Source organism: Agelaius tricolor, unplaced genomic scaffold, assembly GCF_023055355.1.
Source record: "Agelaius tricolor isolate 1412-34295 unplaced genomic scaffold, bAgeTri1.0.p SCAF_10, whole genome shotgun sequence".
NCBI classification, from domain to species: Eukaryota; Metazoa; Chordata; class Aves; order Passeriformes; family Icteridae; genus Agelaius; species Agelaius tricolor.
In genome coordinates this window covers 16,413,668-16,435,567 of record NW_027269270.1, presented here as the reverse complement: position 1 = coordinate 16,435,567, position 21,900 = coordinate 16,413,668, and the positions used below count along the sequence as shown (strand labels likewise).

The 21,900-nt window shown below is 36.7% G+C and overlaps 1 protein-coding gene across 1 annotated transcript in view; it reads left to right on the top strand.

The window, feature by feature from the left end:
* Window positions 1–21,900, top strand: part of MYO3B (myosin IIIB) — a 186,983-nt gene that overhangs the window by 130,320 nt on the left and 34,763 nt on the right. Inside the window, exons 31-33 of the mRNA XM_071434937.1 lie at window positions 6,293–6,413; window positions 13,401–13,464; window positions 14,348–14,486. Coding sequence (XP_071291038.1) covers window positions 6,293–6,413; window positions 13,401–13,464; window positions 14,348–14,486 — 324 coding nt within the window. The remainder of the gene's footprint in view (window positions 1–6,292; window positions 6,414–13,400; window positions 13,465–14,347; window positions 14,487–21,900) is intronic.

The following is a 21,900-nucleotide window of genomic DNA, read 5'->3' as shown; positions in this document are numbered from 1 at the left end:
TTCCCGATCTATTACAGCACATTCACATACCAGAAACAAGATGCCTTTTCATGCTGTCAACCTTTTTCATCTGAAATGTAAATTAATTCTTGCTGGTACGCTTTGACAGAGATCAAAGTAGGGGTATTAACCTTATTGGGCCTTCTCCTCATCAGAATCAGTTCCAAAGACTGCAAGGGTAGTGTTAGGAGGCCAGTCTTCACTGTTATCTATGGCCCTCCTCCAGGCAGTCCTCTGTCTACAAGTCAGCATTTCAAAGGCGCTGATTTCTTTTGTAAATGACCTTATCATTACTTTAAACTGTGTGAAAAATGATTTGCCTGAATAATTCTTGCAGGATTATCCTGCTCATTTTAATTGTGGGGGGACTTCATTCAGGTTCCAGGATATTGTTTAAGTGGTTTTGACAGCAAGTGATCATAGCTTGATAAAAAGGAGGAACACAGCTCCTGATTGGAAACCTCTTGACTTGTTCAGATTGTTCATTTCTTGCGAGTCAGTCTTTGAGGTAGGCTGCATTTGCATTTTAAAAATAAACAGATGCCTTTCAAATACATGAGCTGGTGGTCTGGAGATCTCTGTGGGCCCAGCAGTTCACTATCCATTGAAGAAATGTTGGAAGAAAAAACAAACTTAGAAAAAAAACAACGCTCACAATATACATGAGGATAAAATTCCTGAGTGTATTATATTACAAGAAAAAAAGTCATTATTTCAGATGGGGGGAAACCCTCACTAGGAAACAAAATATTACTGAATTTAAATTAAATGGGGAAGAAAAAGCTACCCTACTTCAGCATATCTACATCTCAGGTTCTCAGAATATAGAGATGTTATTAGACTCATGGCTAAAATGGTACACAGGATAAACAAGACCTTTCCTCCTACTTCAGTCACAATTTCTCAAACTGTGTGGGTTAGAAAATGCTACTTTTTAACTCGGAAACAAATTGTAAAGGATGATTTTGTGTTAAGTGTTTGAGTTGACAATACTTTGCATTTCTGAGTATTTCTTTGTAATTGGAATTTACAGTGTTTCAATTCACATGAGAGGGCAATTCAATTCAATTCTACATGAGGGAAAAATATATTGTCAAAGATTTTTTAAAATTATTTTCCAGATTCACAGCTGGTTTAAATCAGTGTATATCCACCGAATCATCTCACTGAAATATTGCTTCATTTATTTACCTCACATGCAAGTCTCGTAAAATGTTTATTTTAGAATAATTAGAATTTAGAATTAACTAGAATTTAAAGCAACAGATAATACAATTATGAAAGTATGTTTTCTAGTTATGATAGCATTTATTTCCATGCAGTGTGACTTGTCCCAAAAGAATTAAGGGAGGATTTTAATCTGGTTATTTTATTTGTGAACTGACATTGCCAAAATGCCAAATGAGTGGTGCATGCAATTCATTTAGATCTGAGGTGACATCACTGAATTCATTTTAATTAGGTCCACTTTAGCCATCTGGAATATACTGTGCAGCTCTGGTCAAGACTGAGTTTAACTATGCTTCCAGAGGTGAAAGGCAAATGATTAATCCACTGAGCCACCATCTCCTCCTCCAACACGTGCTCACACACTCACCATATGTCATACTGTATTAGAAAATTCTTTATCAAGAACTCTAGATTTGGGCTCTTTTCCTTAAATAAGAAGTGATGGATGTTCAGGAGGAAGGACCCCTTGTAAATTGCTTTCTTTCTGTAACTTCTGCTTTTCTTTCTGTAACTTACATATCTCTAACTGTACTTCTGGCAAAATTTATTCCCTTTTAATAAAAAAGAGGGACAGAGAACAGCTGCAATTTACTGGTTTACATTTATAATAAATGTAATATTTTAATAAAAGCATTGTCTTTGGGACTTTCAGCAGCAAAAATATAATGTTAGTTTCAGTAGAAGACAAGGAAGTATTTTTTGCATATTTATTCCAATATTTATTCATCTATTTGTATTACTATGTATATGTGTGTACATGCACTCAGCTAATACCATTGTATAGGTGTAAGAATTACACGAGTAAAATCTTCCAAAAACTTCTAAGCATTTGATAAATATATCAAAAAATTTTCTTTAAATTTTTCTTGAAAATGACTGCTAAGTAGCAGATCCATTTTCCTATTTTTTTTATCAGTAGTTTTCCTTCTTCTAACTACATTGTCAGTGTAAAAAACATTGAAGACATGTCTTTCCTAATGGCAGCTGAACTGATTTATCATATTATCCTAATTTCCCAGTCAGGGTAAACCAGACTAGTTTGTACAGACTGCACAGCTGTGGTTAACTTTACTCTCCTATCTTGTTGTGTCCTGTACTAGCTTACAGCATCCAGTAATTCTTCATGTTTAGTATGTCTCTAATGCTCGTATGCAGGGAGCATTTTAGAAAAGTGAGAAGGCATTACAGTTTTAAACTATGGGGGTTTATATTCCATCCCCATCTCTGAGCTAAGCTCTGTCAATCTCCAAATGTCTGATTTTTCTTCTGATTTTGAGGAGAAAAAATTGAGACTATTCTTACTGGATTTCATGCTAAAATCATGAAGGGACAATGTACAATAAAATCTCTTCCTTTTCCTTGCTGATATTGCCAGAATTTCATAGTCATCTTCACTTTTTTATTTGACCAAGTCTCAAGATCAGAGACTGTGATACATGGTGGTCACAGCACCAAGCCTGACAAAGCTCAAGAAGCATTTGGACAGTGCTCTCAGGCACATGATAGGACCTTTGAGGATGGTCCTGTGCTGAGCCAGGAGTTGAACTTGATGATCCTTGTTGGTCCCTTCCAACTCAGCACATTCTGTGATTCTGTGGATTCCATGTCCAAGTGTTGATGTGCATCAGTGACACCAGACCTGATGACAGCCTTAGTGAGTCTTGCTAATAGTCACTGTTAATGATAGTTACTGCTTGGACATGAGAATTCATAACTTCCTTCTCATAATACTTCTGCTAGAGAACTTAGGAGTTTTTTTCTGCTGTTAAACATGCATCAACCAGTATCCATCTAGAGAAGTGAAAGAGGGGAACTATTCATGGCACCCAATAAAGGATGTGACTCTATGCCATCTACTGCTTATTAGAATTAATTTGGCATGGAGATTCATGGGCTCTAATTTCTCTCAGATGCTGTTAGTTGCTGAATGCTCTTTTAACTAGACAAATTAAGAAAGTGGGAAATCAACTACCTTCTCTTTAGGAAGCATGAGCTTTCACTTCTGAGTTGCTGTTATATGCTATTTTAGGTGATGTTAGAGAGTAAAAATGTGTATGTGTAGAAAAAGTCTGTTTCACATGATTTTTTAATGACTGAGAATTAATCCTTCTACTGTTTTAAAACTACTTCATCTCCTTTCTCCTTTCTTTATAGTTCTCTCATAGACCTGTGATTGTTTAGCTTTGATCTTTTTACACTGTGCTTCACAATTTGCTCTGTAATTCTATATTTCCTGTGGGACCCAGAAGGCAAATGCCTGGACTTTTTCTATCTGGAATTGTGCATTATTGTATGTAGTGTATATTGCCTTGGTATTTAGACCTTAAAAGTTTGTAACTGCAAAATGCTACATTTCAGACTCCCTGAGGTAAATAGATTCTTGGTTTGCTAGGTGCTGAAACTGACAGAAAACTCTTTTTGTGTGAAAAATGATCAGTACAAGAAGTAAAAATTCATGTCCTAATTTGTGGCACATAAAGCATTTAACACCAAGTTACTAATAGAAGTGTTAAAATTAAGTTCAGTTCCTATGTTGCTTGTCAGATCCTGTCATCTTTGGCTATGTAAAGATCAGGGCTAAAGCTACTGTTGCTGTTTGGAAAGTTTGGAATATAGACTGAATAAGGTGAAAATGAGGTGACAGCTGGTAATCATTCTTCTTCAATGATGCAGTGATTGTTCATGGAGCAGTAGCAACATGAGTCTGCTAATTTCACACTCTTTGAGCCAAGTGCTTAGTGTCAAAACCAGCACCAGTCAGTAATGCAAATTGCTGTGATGGAGCGGCTTCCCAGCCTCTTAGACTCCCCCAGTAGAATTCTCTGCATATGTATTTCTTTTGAAGCATTATAGAGCCTGTTAATAAATGTTGAAAAGATGCAGCCCTTCTAGTGCTTGATGAAGCTTTTGAGAGTCCCAAAGAAGTTTGTTTACCCTGTACTTCAGTTGTTCCAGGAGTCAAAAATAGGAAAAATACAGCTATTTACCTTTCAAATTCAAGGTAATTTGGAAGAAAGTTAGAAACCATCTTGTGGGAAGAGGAGTTGATTTTGAAAATACCTATGAAAACAGAAGATAGGGCAAAAACTGTGTTTATTAAGTCAGATATAGCAATTTTTACACAGTGGATGGGGCAAAGACCAAAATGGTTATACTGGCATTAGTAAGAATCTCTGATAAAAAGAAAAACAATATTTAAATATAAAATCACAGCAAGTATCAGGGCTGATTTTATAGACACACATGCAAAGAAGTACTAAAAGGTGAGAAACTACAAAGGATAAAACTGAAGTTTATCTTATCAGTTCATTTGTTTCAGTGCTTCCTTATAGTAGTTCAATCGAGTGATTGACACTCAGCATGTTTCAGCTGCAGAGAGGTGACTGCTGGCCAGCTGTCTCTGCTGCTGATAGCAGAGTGGGATCCTTGGCTGGTCAGTAGGGGATAGTTAAGGATTGGAAGCCTGATCACATGGGACAAGTGAGAGCTTGCCTCATCTCTGTCAGATAGCAGACTTTCCTAGTTGGGAGTATCCAGGGTGGAAAGTTCCTCAAGCCTCAGGATACCTGAGCTCTGTATTTGGTTCAACACCTCAGCAGGTCGAACTTCTGTCATGACTTCTGTAAAGTGAATGGTTGTTTATTTTCATAACCTCTCATTAAAAGGCAACTTTTGTCGCTCCTTATCCCAGAAACCTCAGTGCTTTTATGAAAAAGTCAGAAGTGTGAGATACAGAGAAATCTTGTTAATCTTCTGATCAATTTCTCCGTTCCTCAGTTTATTCAGTATTTGTCCTACCTTCTGATTTCCTTCAGTAATCTACAGTGTTGATCCTGATCCTACATGAGGTTGCCTTAGACCTTATTTCTGTGCCTATCAGTGCCTTTAATATGTAACCCTGGACCCCAATGGGAGGGCTGCTCTTCTCCTTTGGGTATTTAATCTTCAGAATTACTCTGGTTTGTGTGCATTTAGTGTGCATAAAAGCTTTTCCTGGACAGGAAACATTTTTTTAAAAATCCTATCTCCTCAGCTTAGTTCCACTATTCGTTTAGATACTGTCTCACTGTTAAAACTGCAGTCCTGCTGGACTAAGCTGGACACAGCTCCTTTCTCTCACAGCCCTCAGCCTTATTCAGCAACTGCTTGTTGTACACTGAAACAATGGCACTGATACTGTAGTTACTTTTTCATTATTAAGTCCTTTCTCCCCTTAGGTATTTCTACTTAAAATAATGCTTGAAATAAACCCTACAAAATCAAATCTTAAATTTTGTGAGTTTAAGTGTATATTGCAGCCTTTTTAGTCCTTTGTCCTAAGTGCAGTATGCATCACTATCTTTGGTTTGTGCTGGAGCTTTATTACTGCTCACAGGTGTAAAGAATGCAAGATAAAACTATAGAAATAATTATGGTATTCAGGTACCCGAACCCAGAGACAGTCTATAGAAATAAAGGATGTTGCTATCCTCTAAATGTTATTAATTGTCATTTTATTTACCAATTCATTCCACTATGATTTTTTTTTCTTTTTTTAGGAATGGTATAAATTTTAATGTCTATAATTTTTTTTCCCTGATTTTATGAGAGAGAGGCATTTAAAATGTTTTATCATGGTTACAGTTAATTTAAAAAATAGGAGAAGACTAACTGAATATATCTGTCCCTGGCTCTGCACCCCATTGTCCCACAATAAAAGAAAGTAAAGCTTCTGATTCTGTAAAATTATGACTAAATCAAAGGGAAGTTGTGATTAAAAAAGTTGTTTTGGGAGTGATTTTATTTTAATACATTCTGAGTTGGATTCATGTTTAAATTAGACACATTCTCTTTTTGAAGCCTGTTTTCCTTGCCTGGACTGTGCCAAGTGGTCAACAGTGAGAGTGTAAGGCCCCGTAGAATGTCTGGGTGTTGGTAACATTGCAAACATTGGAGTCACTCCTGTGGGCTGCTAAGTGTTCCTGTACACAAATTCAGTAAAAGCTGGGGACATTCAGGTCTGTGCTGCAAAGCCAGTTTCAGTTTCTGCAGAATCTTCCTGATTCAAAACTATGTTTTTTAGCTTTTAGGGGATATATTGTTCGTAAAAACTACGCAAGATTGAAAACCAGCACTGAGTGTGTAGCAGATCCTCAGCTTACAAGCAGCTGCTCTACTTCTGATTTTGGTTGTGAAGAAGACTGGTAAGTTGAATCCTTTACTACCTATTCTTTAATAAAAGTGATTTCCCATGCAATAAGATCTGAAAGGAACAGATTTGTCATCATGATTCAGCCAGCTCTTATAAATCTGCCATATTCTGAGGATGAGCACCTGTAGGTTAGCAAGTTCTCCCTCCAGCTTAATCATCTCAGTGATCTCCCAATTAGTGGAGATGTGTGGTTTGCTCTGGATTGCTCTCCTGGTTTTGTGCACTTCTTGTAAGTACCTAGAATGCTGCAGATTGCAGACAGAATTGCAAGAGCTCAGCCTTTCAGCTTTCACTGCAGTGCATGTTATTAAATGTCCAAGAGAAGAAAGTTACCCTTCTGTGCCCAAAAAGCTCCATGCAGACCAGCAATGAGACAGGGAAAAGAGCTGTTAAGAGCAGATGGACACTTTCTGTCACTGACAGAAAGCCTAGGAATGCTGTAAACCATGGTGGTGCTCTCTTTCTTGAAGAGAAGAGGTATTTTACCACTTCAAGTGATGGATTCACTCCAGACAAATCTTCCTGTGACACTTCCTCAAGTATAAGAGGCAAAAGGGATCTGTTACGTTTGACTCACCAGCATTGTTCTAGGGCAGGTGGCTGCATTTGCAGGACTATTCCCTTCCATCAGTTTCAGTGACTAAGAGTTAGGAGATCTCTCCTGCTGAAGCCATTCTAGAGAAGTTAACAGTTATTTCTTTTTCCATGTATGCTCATAGAATTGAGTTTTGTTAGCTTCAATATATACACAGCACATATATACAGCCTTTAAAGACATTTAGCCACCAAAGTGACGTTGAAGTCAGTGTCTAAATGCATTTAGATATTTGACCTGAAGATGTCCATGTAAAATACACTGGCAATTCAGAGTCTTGCACCCAGTTCTGGTTGCAGTTTACAGTCAGATAGATAAATATCTTTTGCCTGGAGTTGGGAAAGTGCCATTACTGCTGGCAGTTCTTAATTAAAGAGAGATTAAAAGAGCAGCAACCTGCTGATCTTTTAAAGATCTGTGTAAAAGCTGAGTTATAGTGTTATATGTAAAGCACTCAGTTTTACTAAGTGATGAATTTCAAAGTGTTTGGAAGAAATGAGTACTTTAAAAAATTAATTCAGGAGAAGAAATTGAATCTCTACACCTAGTTCATGCTCTTCAGTCAGTGGATGCAGGACATAAGCAAACTGAAGCTAATAAATGACATGGCTTCCTAATTAAATGCACACATTTGTTCATTTAGTGTTACGTGTTAAAATGTTTCATGCATTTATATGCTTGACTTGGTTATCAAGTTAAATGCAAAGCTGATGTCACAGGTAACTAAGGATGCATGGAGAGTTGACAAATATCTCTGATTGGAGTAGAAATAGATAATGTAAATGTTAGCAGGGAAGTGGCTTTGTCTCATTGAAAAAATGTTTTCCCATTCAGTTCCACAAATCTGTGGAAGTGTCTGTGACTCCTGCTAAAACAGGATCCTGGGAATAATTGTGCACCTGGGAAGCTGACACTAAGTTTTAATTATTCCCCAAAAACCATGCATGTATGAAACACTTGCCAAGCCTTTTCTTGACATCATCAGCCACAGAGAGGAAGCAGCAGGCCTGCGTGGCATCAAGGAACTGAATCACGATCAAAGCTTGAAAGGGGCAGTTATTTTAAAGTCAAACATGATCAAGACATGAGTAAAACATGGTTCAAATGAGGAAAGTAGAAGCCTTTCTGAGCCATTTTTACAGCAGCTGAATAGCTGATTTACCATTCTGTATAGAGCTGAATAGGCAGCAGAAAAGGGAGGAGTGCGATGGGGTCTCCTGTTTCACAAGGAGAGCACAGACACCAACCTTACTTAATGTCTGCCTCCATTTTGCAATTGATCATTGCAGAAATCAAAAACGCTGCATTTTGCAATGGCGTAGCTAAAATTTCAGGTTAGTGTTAGGGATCTTTTGAGCTAATTAGGAATAATTTATGGAGAAGTGAGAAGTAATTTTCTAAAACATCATGTGATTTGAACTTGTTAGATTGACATATCTCTAGTGAATATATTTTTCATAAATTTTCTTGCTTGGCAGGATAATCTACAGTTCAGTGGCTAAAGACCTTAATCTATGCTACCTTGTTCATCTTCTTGTTCAGACAGAGCTGTCATTCTTAAATATCTTTAAATCCCTATAGAACCCCATCAAAGTATCTGCAACCTGCGTGTTCCACCATCATCATCCTTTCTGTTTCCTTCCCAAATGAGAATTGTTTTAAGTAATACTGATTTGGTACTTCCCCTGGAAAACACTTACTGCATTGTTAATTTTTTTTTATCTCACTGTACTATGGCTCAATGACTGCTAAACATCACAATATAAGTTAGTTACATGTACACAATCAGTGCCATCATGCTGTGTTGTGTAGAAGAAGGCATCGTTTCCACATAGTGACTTTGTTATCAGTTGGGTCTTGTATCCCTTACTCCTTGGTTTCCTTTGGAGCTCTGTGTGTTAAGAGTAGAAGATACCAGACATCAACACCAGTTCACACTCTTGAACTGAGTTCATTGTGATTTTTTTCTCTTGTATCTTTCTCTTTTTACCTATTTTCTGTCATGTCCAGGCTTTGATCAGCTTAGGTTCTCAAAACCATTATTTTTAGTAATGACATTCACGTGAGCCTTACAGAACCAAGATTGTATAATAGTCAGTACAAAGCTACACAGGCACACCAACTTAGATGTTTAAAAAAATATAGATGAAGAATAATTATCAGCATTTTTCTTTTCTACAGGAACTATGCGTGTGAAAGTCAAGTTCTGGAAATGGGTCTATTTCTGCTTTCTATTGGCTTGACTGATAAAGCAGAATCTGATTACTATATTTGTATCAGTACTAAGTCAGTGGTAGTCCAAGGGCTTGAGAGGGTAGGATTGAAATTAGAAGCAGTTACATGAAATGTAATGAACTGCAATATGAAAGTCAATAGTGCTCCAAAGTTTACATTGGGAGGTTTGCTAGCAGTGAGAATACATCAACTCACATGTGCATCATAACATTTTGTCATCACTGCCAAGACTTGGTTAAGGTAGTATATTAGAGACCGCCCTTGAAGAAAATTAACAAGTCCTTTGGCATCAAAACTGATCACATGTCTCTGTAAACCATGGTAAAGGAAGGTGTCTAAGGAAGATGAAAAACTAAGGGTCATATGGTATCATTTCTCCTGTCATGAAAGGCTGATGTGAAAACAAACTGATGGTTCTCTGTTGAGAATCAAGAGAGAAATAGTGGGCTTGCATTGCAGCACAAGAATGTTAGGTTAGACATAAGAAAAGCTTACTAATGGTAAGTTGAGTTAAACCCTGTGTAGATTACCTTGAAGAGTTTTGACAGTTCCACCACTACAGGTTTTTAAAATGAGATTAAGCAAATATATGTGAAAAAAAATAGGTGTAGCTGATTTTTCTCTGAAAATGGGCGTGACTTAAATGATTGGTCAAATTTTTTTTATGATTTGTAAACACATAGTGAGTTCTTGAACTGTAACATTTCTGAGCCAGTGGGTTTGGCATTGCAAGCCAGCTTTTATAGCATCGTAGTGCCACCAGCTGTTGCTGCATCAGTATGGGAAGTAAGTATAGAAATGGATCTGGAGGAATTCTCCACGTCTGCTTTACTTGCAGTGGCATTGTTGCTGTGCCTGAAAAATGAGTGAGGTTCATTTCTCAATGGTTTGCTAGAGCTGGAGGCCCATTGAAATAGCACACAATGTGGATTTACCTGCATGGGCACTGGTGGATTAGCACATAATGACAGTGTTCTATGTATCACTGAGAGATTAAACATGATTTCAGTCACATGAGCACAAATTCATTTAGAAACTGGTTACATGTGAATTCTCCTGTTTTGTATAAAAGCTCCTCTGTCTTTGCTGTGGTTTCTTTGACTTGATCTGCAGCCTTCATCTCACTAAAGTGAGGTTCACTCTGTCAGTCAACAACAAAACTTTCCAAGAATTCTTTTGATGAAAACTAAAATAAAGATAATCACTATGTTGATGTGTTTCTATTCTTCATGGAAAGCTGATTGAAAGGGTCACATCTCTACATGTTAAATCTATTTTGTTCAGGATCTTCAGAAGAATGCCATTGGGTCCTGGTAATTTATGCCCTTACACCTTTCCCATACTTTCTCCTTGGGTGATTTCAGTTTTTGTCACGATCACATTGCAATTTCTTGTATAAGGCATCTTTTGAATATGAATTTTCATTTCTTTCCACAAGAAAAGCTGGTATAAAGACATTCTGATTTCCTTCAATAGCTTCACTTTCCTATTTTTAATCATGGCAAACATTGAGATTATTGCTTGTGCTGAAAATAGGACGTCTGCAATCCTTGTGGCATGCAGTAGAATCCATGGGCCTGATTCTGATGTCATGTGAGCTTCTAATTACTTTACTGTTCCTAAGTTTAGTTACTCAGGATTTTTAAAGGTGTAGATGAGAATTTGAGCACAATTTTCCAGTGTCATCTGGTTTTTTGCTTGTTCCCACCCCTTTGGAATTTTTCATCTACTCACGCTGGAAGGATTGAATTTTTTCTATTCCATAAAATACTGCTTTTGCAAAATGAACTGTATTGTTTCTAGTAGAATACCCAGTAGTGTTTCTAACATTTTCCAAGGCATTTAAATAATGAAAGTAAAAGGGCCATTACTTATACTGGTAATGGCCAGAGTAACTCCAAAACTAGGTATTTTTTCTCCAGCATAAGTTAATCTCCATTACTAGATTTATGTTGCCATGGTTCAACTGCTTTTAATGCTAAGGATAGTGAGTCTATACACTATACAGATGTGTAGACAGACCTTAAGAATCAATGTTTCTTTCTTTTTCCAATGCTTCTTGCTAGTGGAGTGATTTATGGACAGCCTGTATGTGAAGACTGAGGCGTATTACAGCTCAGTAGCTGAACAGTCAGCAGCAAATTGTTGAGTTGCCTGACTGAAACCAGGTCCATGAACCCAGATCTGCAGCTGATACCACATTTTCAGAAGTATTCCCTGCCAGTTTGACGCTGTGGTGGGCTGACCTTGGCTGGCTGCCAGGTGTCCACCAAGCTGTTCTGCCATTCCCCATCTTGTCAGGACAAGGGAAGAAAAATGTAATGAGAGGCTCATGAGTAACAACTGGTACTCAAGTGCATACTTCTGGTAGCAACAGTAATTCTGTGCAAGGTTGGGCTCCCTTGCAGCTAATACAACCCAATTTAGGATTGTTTTAATCAGAAACAATGCATCACTGGGATCCTGACAGAGAGTTGGGGTTTAGGGGCTTCCAAATTGCAGAGGCTGATTTTTGCTAGCTTAAGCTGTACAGAAAGGAAGTAGTTGATTTTTGCCTTTATGCTTTAAACAATTATATAAGGTCCTAGCTGTGCAAGGTTGTGTATTTTTTTTTAGTAGAAGACAAAGATTATTTTCATGCTACTTATTTAGATCCAGATCCAAACCACTCCAAAATCTGAATATTTAAATTTATATGATGATTCAGTCTGGTTTTGGCATTGTAGGCCATTTGCAACATACTGATCTGACAGCAAATGTTGATTTTGACATCCACCACAGTGATATTTGAGGATTATTAATAATTTTTACCTTGTATTTGATTTATTTTCAGAAATACTGGGGAAAAGGGGGGTGCACCATCTCAAAAAATGCTTGAGGAAATTTTGGGGAAAAGTGGCAGGTTATCTAACCAGTGACACTAAATAAATTATTATCTAAATAATATATAATAATAATTATTAATAATAAATTATTATCTAAATAATATATCTAAATAATACAAGATAAATAGTAATAAAGAACTTTACAGATAATATAGTATATGCACAAATACAGTGTAAAATAAAGTACTAGACATATGTTTTACTTTCTACTTTAAGAAGTGTGCCAGTACTAAATGACAATTCATTTCTAAAATGAATCCTTTCCTCCAAGGAAATCATAAGTTTAAATTCAATTTACATTTTAGGGAAAATGTTTTTCTTCTCTTTCTTTGTGTCAAAGAATAAAGGGGGACTTAAATTCCCCTTATCTGACATGCAAGTCCGAAGTTCCCTCATGAAATTGAAACATTACAGAAAGATGAATGTTTACCATGTTTATGAACTTCATTCTGTTTTGACAATGAAAAAGTCTTTGTTTGAATCCCAGTTTGAGGACCATGAGCATACCAAATAATTTCTATGAGCCTCAATTTTTTTAATCCACTGAATGAAATTGGTAGCAATTTTTTTGGTACTGCATAACTGAAGATTCTGAAACAAGTTCTGTCTGGGTGGACTTTACTGTTGAAGAAATCCATTGACTTCAAAGGCCTGACAACGAGGATCATAGTCTGCAGAAGGTTTTTATGTTACTTTAATCAGCATTAATGAAGTAGGAGTTGCCCTTTAATATTTTGATGGCGACATAATGTGATGGTAAAATAGTAACAGATATAGCTAAAGAATCTAAGACATCTTACTTCTTGCTCTGTCTTTAACCCACATGGCTTTAGGAGAGCACATGTGTTTCACTTCTTGCTCATCCATCAAATTTTGTGTGTCTAAGTTTGAATTCTGTGAAAATAGCTTTTCACAGCCCAGGAAAAAATATTTAATGTAAAATCTGAGCAAATTAATACATTACTTAAACTTCATTGAATTCTTGTAAACTCATTTTACACATCTGTACAGACACACAAATTTTTAATGACAAATTCATTGCTCATAACCTGTTGCTGTGTTTAACAGTATGCACTTTCTTACAAGGGGAAATGGGACTGGTCTGGGTTTTTTTTTTCTGAATTGGTTGTATGTGCATATTTAGAAATAGGGGGAGGGAGAAAAGGGAAAATCAAGACAAAAAGTGTGTGTGCCAGTAAGCCTTTTATAAGAGCAAAGAAATTACAATACTTAATCTAATTTTTTTCTTTTTCTTTGCTTTTAGGCAGCAAACCAGTAACCAGTCTTCTCCCGTGGTGCCTGATTTTCTTGAGAAACAAACTAAAAAGGTACTACTATGTTTATATTCTAAAACAACATCCCATTATAACTTCAAATTCCTGAGTCCACAGTTCTGCAATGTGTTCATGTCTGCTTGGCATAGCCATCTGAACATGAAACCGTTAGTGATGTTTTGAAGTCTTTGAGACAAAAGCCTGCTTGCTAAGAACTTTAGTTCTGTAGAGAGACAGGGAGGTACAGTGAATAAGAGAATCAAAAGGCTGGAAATTTGCTGCTGAGAATAAATGCTAGCTGCTCCCTGAGGTGATTTGTCTGTGCACTTCACTTTCTACAGATGTTAGAGACTCTTTTTTAGTAAGGACCTGAGGTTCTTTGGTAGCACTTTGATATCCTGCTCGAATTCAATATGTGAAATGGAGGAGTCGCTCTGTGACTTGGAGCACAGCATAGTCTTTGAAGTCTGATCCAATTTTTGCTGCTTACCATTTGATGTTGAAAGGATGAAATGGAGAAAATGTACAGTTTTTGCCAGTAACTCTGCTGAGCATATGTAAGATTAAAAAAACAAAATCCCTTGGATGATGTACTTAGAAATGTTAAGCAGATTAATACCTTCCTATAGCTTTTTCTAAAGATACAAATTAACTATGAGAGGAAATCAGCATACAGTGCATGCTATGATTTAACTGCATGAGGAAAGGGGATAAATAAGTTAAATGGAAAAAAGTAAACAAATGTTTGTGACACGGGTGCTAAGTCGGTGTTGCTGAAAGCCACAAGAATCTTGTGTAACTTAAATCTAGCATTAGATGTTTCAGAGAGTCTTGGGAAATAACAAGTTGCTCTCTATGAGATCACAGCTGTAAGTTATCATAAGCAAGTGGAATCAATACATTTCTTATGTGCCTAAACCAGCATTCTTTATTCCAGAATAATTTGGATGAGATTTCTGCTTCTCCATTTATTCGAAAACATTCATTTGAAACGAATGATTCACAATCAATTAGCCAATCCCAGACAGTTGCAGACCATCAGTTGTCAAGTCTCTTGACATCCTGTAAAAAAGGAGGTAAGAAATATATTAAAGTAGCAGAGATATTTTGTGTACTGCTTATAAGCTACATGTTGCCAGCAAGTAACTTGCTTTATATATTGATGAGATCATTTAACAATTCGTTGAAAGGCAGGAACATAATAGAAAAACTTTCTTCCATACACTTTCACTCTGGAAATATGAAAAAGCCCTTAAGTCTCTGTATTACTGAGGCAAAAGTAAAATGATTTTTAAAATACACTTTCTGTTAAAAGTGTCATTACTAATCTCAAAATACCCTTTTAATGAAATCAAATCTACCTTCAAGAGCTTCAGCTTTCCTTTGCCTTCCAACCTCAGAAGTCAAAGACAGTAATGAAATCTCTCCTGTTGGGCAGAATGAAAGACGACTGGTTTGTTCACACACACAAAGATTCAGTCAGCAGCACGGGAATATCTGCAATACTTCTACAATCTATGGAGTGCAATTTTTTAAATTTTTATTTGCTGTTATCTTACTTTTGCCATGTTCAGCAAGAGTTTCAAAACTTAAAGTAAAACATTTTGACATTTTTTGAATTTTACCTGGTTTAACTTTGGATATACCAGGAAATCATTACTTATCAGGATGATTATAAAACCCATGATAAGAGAAAAGTATTCTATCTTTGCAAATCTATGAATGCAGACTTTATTACTAGACTGTAGAATAACTTTCACAGTTTAAGATGAAGTAGGTTGATAATGTGATATCTGTAACCAGAGCCAAAAGGTATATGATAGTAAATTAATTTCTAGATTAATACTGAAAATTAGTTGTTTATAATGTCATGCTATTAATTAACATTACTGTTTATTTATTTAATGGGATACCTTTTGTCTCCTAAATCTATAAATATTTATCGGAATAATTAACTGCAATTTATGTGTTTAAATTTTACAGAGTTCAGTAAAACAATTTTCAATGTTTAATGTTTAATTTTCAATGTTTTACCTTTTCAATGTAAAGGTAAGATAGGTATTTATAGGGAACTTGTTCTGTTAATTCAATGGTTGTCCTATTTTAAACAGGTATAATGTGCTTTCCATGCTAAAAGGTGAATAGTATTTAAACAGAGCAGATTGAGAAATCCATTCTTCCCTCCTCATGCATTTCAGTCCATATTGGTTTTGAATCTGTAGTGTGGAACTGCAGGGGAAGTTTGCATTGCTATCTTAAATTATTGCATGTTAAATAATAAACCTGTCAAACAGAAATATCTTCATTGCAGCAAATCCTCTTGAGGAAAGCAGTCAAGGCCCAAATCCATCATCTTTACTCTCACTGCATATTGTATTTTACCTTGCAACTGGTCTCCTTGAAATCTAAGACCTTGTGTCTGAGGTAAAACAATTAGAGTAAAACTGGCAGAATTACACCCTTAGCAAACATAATTCAGAACCCTTACTCAGTAATTTAGAGTGTCTTCAAAAATGTGAAATGATAGGAGAATAAAATTTGAAGAGGAGATAAATGCAACATTGATCTGAACTATTCAGACATCTATATTTAAATGAATTAGCATGCAAATGCAGAGAAGTAAGGAGTTTCCTAGATAAGCATGAAAATATGCAGATAGATGATCATATAAATCACACTTCAATGAGTAACTATTAAGAAGTAAACCTGATGAGGAATAATAACTTCTTTGGGTGCTTTTAAAAGCACGGCTTGCATTCAGAGATGCAGATGCTTTCACCTGGTGCTTAGTCTGTATTCAGCTGTAGTGTATGAAGTACACTTTTAAGCAGGTAGTATTCCTATACCTACTGTGAAAACCAAGTGAAATAGGAAATATCTCTTTGGAAGAAGAAAGCATGTATAAAAATATGTGAGCTTTACAGTGTTGGGTGATACTACATAAGCTGCTATTCACACTAAAAAGCTGCCCACTAGGTAGTCCAAACAATGCAAAGACTGTTATTTTTCATAGTGAAAAATTTTTCTGCTATGTTAGAGACTGATTTTTAGTTCTCTGTGAGTTACATTACAGACAGCACTAGTCTGCCAGCTTGGTGGTGCTTGGACCTGAAATACAAAGGCCAGTGGGAAAGGGAACGTGACAGGTTTCTGCACTGGTCCGTGACCCAGTTATGAAGCAGTCTTGGTGTTTGCTTAAGGAATAAGTCTGTATGCTTAAGCACAAAAGGAAGGACAAGCTGCTTATTTGTCTTGAGGCCTTCATAGGTGAGGGTCTAGTTCAGTCAAGAGGGGACAGAACACAAAAGGACAAAATGGTTGATATCACTTTGCGTGTTTTTGTATTAATCGAGCCGTCTGTTCTCTCATATCTTGTTATCTGGCTGTCTAATAGCACGTGCTGCCTGTTCTTAATAACAGATTGGCAAAGGAAGAATAGAGAAGGAAATTTCCACAAAAATCATGCAAAGACTATACTCTGTAATTAATACAGAGACAAAAGCCTCTTTTTCACATCAAAAGCCTTCTCACTGGGTCAAAGAAAGACTGAGCAGTATGGCCAAACCGCAAGCACAGCAAGTGCATGCATGTGCTATAGTTCTATAGAGTCACAGGGGCTGGCTTTACACTGCACAGACATTTCCCTGCACTCTGCCAGAGCACTGGGGCAAGACCAGTAAAAATGCTGAGGATTCCCTCCAATGTTTCTGCTGTACACAGTGCCTGGGCAGAGAGTCCAGTCATTAGTAACAATTAAGCCAGAAGTTAATTATTCTAGTCACAATACAGTACTGAAGGAATCGAAATAATATAATCTCCAGAGGCCAAGTAGTGGTATTCTCATAGATGAGATAGAAAGTGAGGATGTTTGAAATTATTAATGAAGAGTGCTTCATAGGGAATTGACCAATGTAACTTTGCTTCAAAGGTAAATGTGACAGATTTTCTGAGATGCAAAGGAAATACGTTTGCAAAAGGAAAGCTAATAGTATCTCTGCATTGACCAAACGATGACGTATTTTTTTTTGCTTAGCACAGACGTTTTGAACAAGTGAGAAAATACACAAAGAGTCTCTGGCCACGGACATTCTCTCATGGGAGAACAATGTGACTTATGGATATGTTCAGTTTATGCCTTGCACCCTACATTGCAATGCTGAAACTTTGTGAAAAGTAGAGAAATTTGCCAGGATTCTGTGAGGTCTGGAAGTGTAGTCTTCAGTGTTGTCTGCAGCCACAGTGTGGGGCAGTGAATAGTCCATTTCAGTACAGCCTTTGATTTTAGATTCTTTAATCTTTTATATTTTCAAAATTAGTGGAAATTAGGGCTTGGTATGTTTCAAGCTGGAGTCCCATTAGTCAGTGACCCATTTTTTAATGTTTTGCTTGCAATTTGTTGGGGTTTTTTTAAATGTTGATAATTTTTTCTCTTCCTTTCTGGTAAACCAGTCATAAAATGGGGTTTGGTGAATGTAGTGGTGCTAGATTTGGAGAAATGTGTGAAGTCATTGGGTTTTGCACTGATGAAGGACAAGCAGATAATTAAACATGTCAAGTTACTGCTTGATGGGGAGGAAAGCTGCTGCCCACCTTGCCCACTGTGGACAGGTTTTGGTAGGGGCATTGTGGGCATTGGAGACATTATTCCCAAAATGTTGCTCTGTGGTTGTCATCACACAGATGATATTTACAGGTTCATCATCCTAAACAAGAAATTAAAAATAATGATGACTTCATTAGAAGTTCAGACTTAACTGCAGTTTTAAAGAAGTGATCCAACTTTAATGCTAAGAAGCATGATCCTGTTAAAATACCCAAGCCAAAAAGAACAGTGGCTTGGATGTTTGATCTTTGCTTCAGAGTACAGTTTTCTTTGTGCCAGACTTTATTATTGAAAATACTTTAAAGTGCCTCAATTCAAAGTACAGTCTTGATTCAATGTCTTGTGCTTGCAAGTGAAAGGTGCTTAAATATAGAGAAGTATGTTACACTACATGGTAGTTTAATGTTGCAGTAGAGTTTTAACTCTGGTCTCATTTCATTCTTATTTTTGCATTTTTGGAAAAAAAGTTAATGATGATGGCAAAGCAATAATCAGTAGTGACTTGGAAATGGGGGCACTTTTTATCCTTGTATTCACAGAAATTCAATATCCCAGCATGACTGTGATATCATAGTATTAGAGTAAAGAACGGGAAGTATCTCACGCCAAATGTGGTATCAAGGTCTGGGTGTGCCTTGTAACGAAAGATGCCACTTCAATTTGTGCAAATAGAGAGAGATCAATCCAAGCCATTCAGCTGTTTGTGTAACTCAGCTTCCTGTTTGATTTCATTATAACAAACCTTCCTTTTTAAGTAAAAACAAAACCACTGCTACGTGATGTACTGTGAAATACTGCATGAACTTTCAACTAGTTTTCACTGGTAGATGGGATGATATTGACACATAATGCCATTCCTTTCAGAATCCTATCACTCAGGAATTTAAAGGAAGGAATTTGTAATCTATTTAGAATTACTTTTGGTTGTTTAAACAGGAGTTTAGTTTCATCATTTTTAAGCTCTCCACTGAGGCTAATCTTACACTGAGGCAATATAAATCATGAAAAACTTGACCGTAGTCAGTAAATCATAACAGTGAGCAGAGTCGGGTCTCTTGGTTGTAAAAAATTGACATGAAAAGTTTTCTGCATATCTGGGGTTATGGGGAGTTTGGGGCAAAAGGGTGTGGAATGTTGAGTCCTATGAGGAGCAGCTGAGGGAGCTGGGGTGTTTAGCCTGGAGAAGAGGAGGCTTGGGGGGACTTTATCACTCTCTGCAACTTGATGGAAGGAGGGAGTAGCCGGGGGTGGGGGGGGCAGGCTCTTTTCCCAGGTAACCAGCGACAGGACAAGTTTTAAGCTGTGCCAGCAAAGGTTTATGTTGGACATTAAGAAGAATTTCTTCACAGCAAGGGTGATTAAACATTGGAATGGACTGCCCAAGGAGGTGGTGGAGTCACTGTCCCTGGAGGTGTTTAAGGAAAAGACTGAATGTGGTACTCAGTGCTATGGTCTAGTTGACCAGGGTTGGATTCAATCTCAGAGATCTTTTCCAACCTAGTTGATTCTATGGTTGTGTTTCTATCATTATAGGAAAGGATAATCACCTTTCTAGGCTTGTGAGGCTGCATGGTTATACAGGTGGATGCTCTTGGGGAGCCTGGTACTGTGCATTGCATTGCACATGGTGGGACCCTGCAGAAGCCCCTAGGAGGGACCATCACCTCCCACCCAGTGGAAACCCTGAATTTTTGCTTTCTGGAATTGTACAGGAGCCTTTCAGCTTCACTAGCCAATAGGGTGAGAAACAGTACTCATTTTCAGGATTTCAGTTCTTTACCATATAATTCAGTGGGAATTTAGAAAATCTAACTGCAAACATAAGTGACATCAGTTGCACTTCTCTCGGCCTTATGTAAATTTTTCAGCTGAGACTTGCAGTGATGATGTTTGCATTCTGAACTGATTCACCCATCAGTGGTTTCTGTTAAATCTTTTGCTACTCTGTAATGGCATGATATGCAGCCTGAATTTTGCCAAAGTATCAGACCAACAAATCTGAAAAGAAATTGGCTGTTCATAAATCTTTCTTTACTGCACAGCTTCTTAATTGTTTTTTTCCCCTCCAACAGGCAAAGACACAAACAGTGGCAAGTGATAAATACAAGCTTTGATTTGTTAAACACATGTTAGCTCTATGTTTAGCCCTAGGCAGTGAATTTCATTATAGGCTGGTTTACTTCTGGATTCGTTATTGTGATTGCTTCCAATTCAAAAAGATTTGACCTGCAGCCATGACTGATTAGTATCAGAGGTGAGAGATAAAATAAGATGCAAGTAAACTGCAGAGATAAATTGCAATAGAGTTCTCCAGAGACAACTCAGTACTTGTTCTATGTAAAACAAGTTGAAATTCAGCTTGTAATGACTGCATTGTGATAAAAATGGATTGCAGAACTCTCTCGTTGAAATATCAAAAAATACAATAAGAAATCCAAGAAATTTAATGAAGTTGAATAATAAGTACATGATCATGCTGTGCCAAAACCGTGTAAGTTTGAATAGGGGTCAATTTTTCCTCTTAACACATAATGTCCACTGGTCCAAGCTGCTGTTCAGCTGCTCTTTCTCTTCATTTTCCATCCACAACATACAGGTTTGTTTGAATACTTCTTTTTGTTGTATCTTTGTGAGTAGTTAAGTTTTTTGTCATGCAGCACTTCACTATCCTGTTGTTATTGTTTGAAAATTCTTTTAAGTATTCCCTATCAGCCTTAGTTTTGTTATTTTCCCACAGTTACTAGTGCTCTGAATCAGCAGCATATCTCAGATGACTGATGTACTCCGGCATATAGTGTTGCTCCTAATTCATTACTTTTCTGTTTCTAGAAAAACCACACCATTTTTTTAAGTAAACTTGTTTAGTGTTAGTACAGCAAAAATAACTCTAATAATATTTTCACAATGGCTTTTTTTTTTTTTTTTTTTTGCAAATTGCAGAATTTTTAAACTTCTTCTTTATTTCTGGGTATTTTGTAAGAAAAAGACTAAGACCATTCATTGTTTGCTTTTATAGAGCTGTCATTTAATCTGCTAGCTGCATGTTACCAAACAATTTCTGGATGTTTGCTGGTATTTAAAAATCTGAATTCACTCTATTGAATTCCCCACAACTGAGTAGTAATAGCTGGGTTTCACATCTTTCTAGAAGACACTGCATCCTTTCACAAATTATTTTTATATTTCTTCATAGATACTCTGAAGAGATAACATGCTAGTAAAAGCAGTAACATAATTAATGTGATGTTGCAGAATGTTACATGTGGTGTGTGGGGTAGTTCAGAAAGTACCATAACAAATTAACTTCTACTGTATTTTGTACAGGTTTGGATCTTTTTCCTCTCTACTAAATTTGAGTTATTATTCTAGTGGATTGTGATTAGCTGCTGAAAATCATATACAGCTCAGTAGAAGCCCAAACCATGGCATATAAAATGCATGGCTGACCAATGCAAATAAAAAAACCCCAAAAAACTGAAACAACTCTGACAAGTAAAGGATAGATACTGAGGACAAAATGTTTGTAACCACATATGTGAAGATGTAGATACTACAAGTTACTCATAGATATGGTTTGATAAATAGATATTCCATTCACTAAATCATTAACTGGTTCTGAGGTGTTTGGGTGGAAAAAAAATTGCCTTAGTGACTTAATCATTAGCTCTGCTCATGACAATGATTGTATTACTTGGCTGTCCATCATTACTTCTCTCTACTCACTGGAAGTATTTAGTATTTCAGTTCTGTCATGGATAACTTCAGATGATTCTAATGATTATGCTGAGTAAAGCGATAGCCAATAGTAGCTTGTTGCAGTAATTGTGAGCTTACAGAGCTCCCTTCTGACCCGAGGCAAGGATAATCTTTCTGGAGGCTCTTCCTTG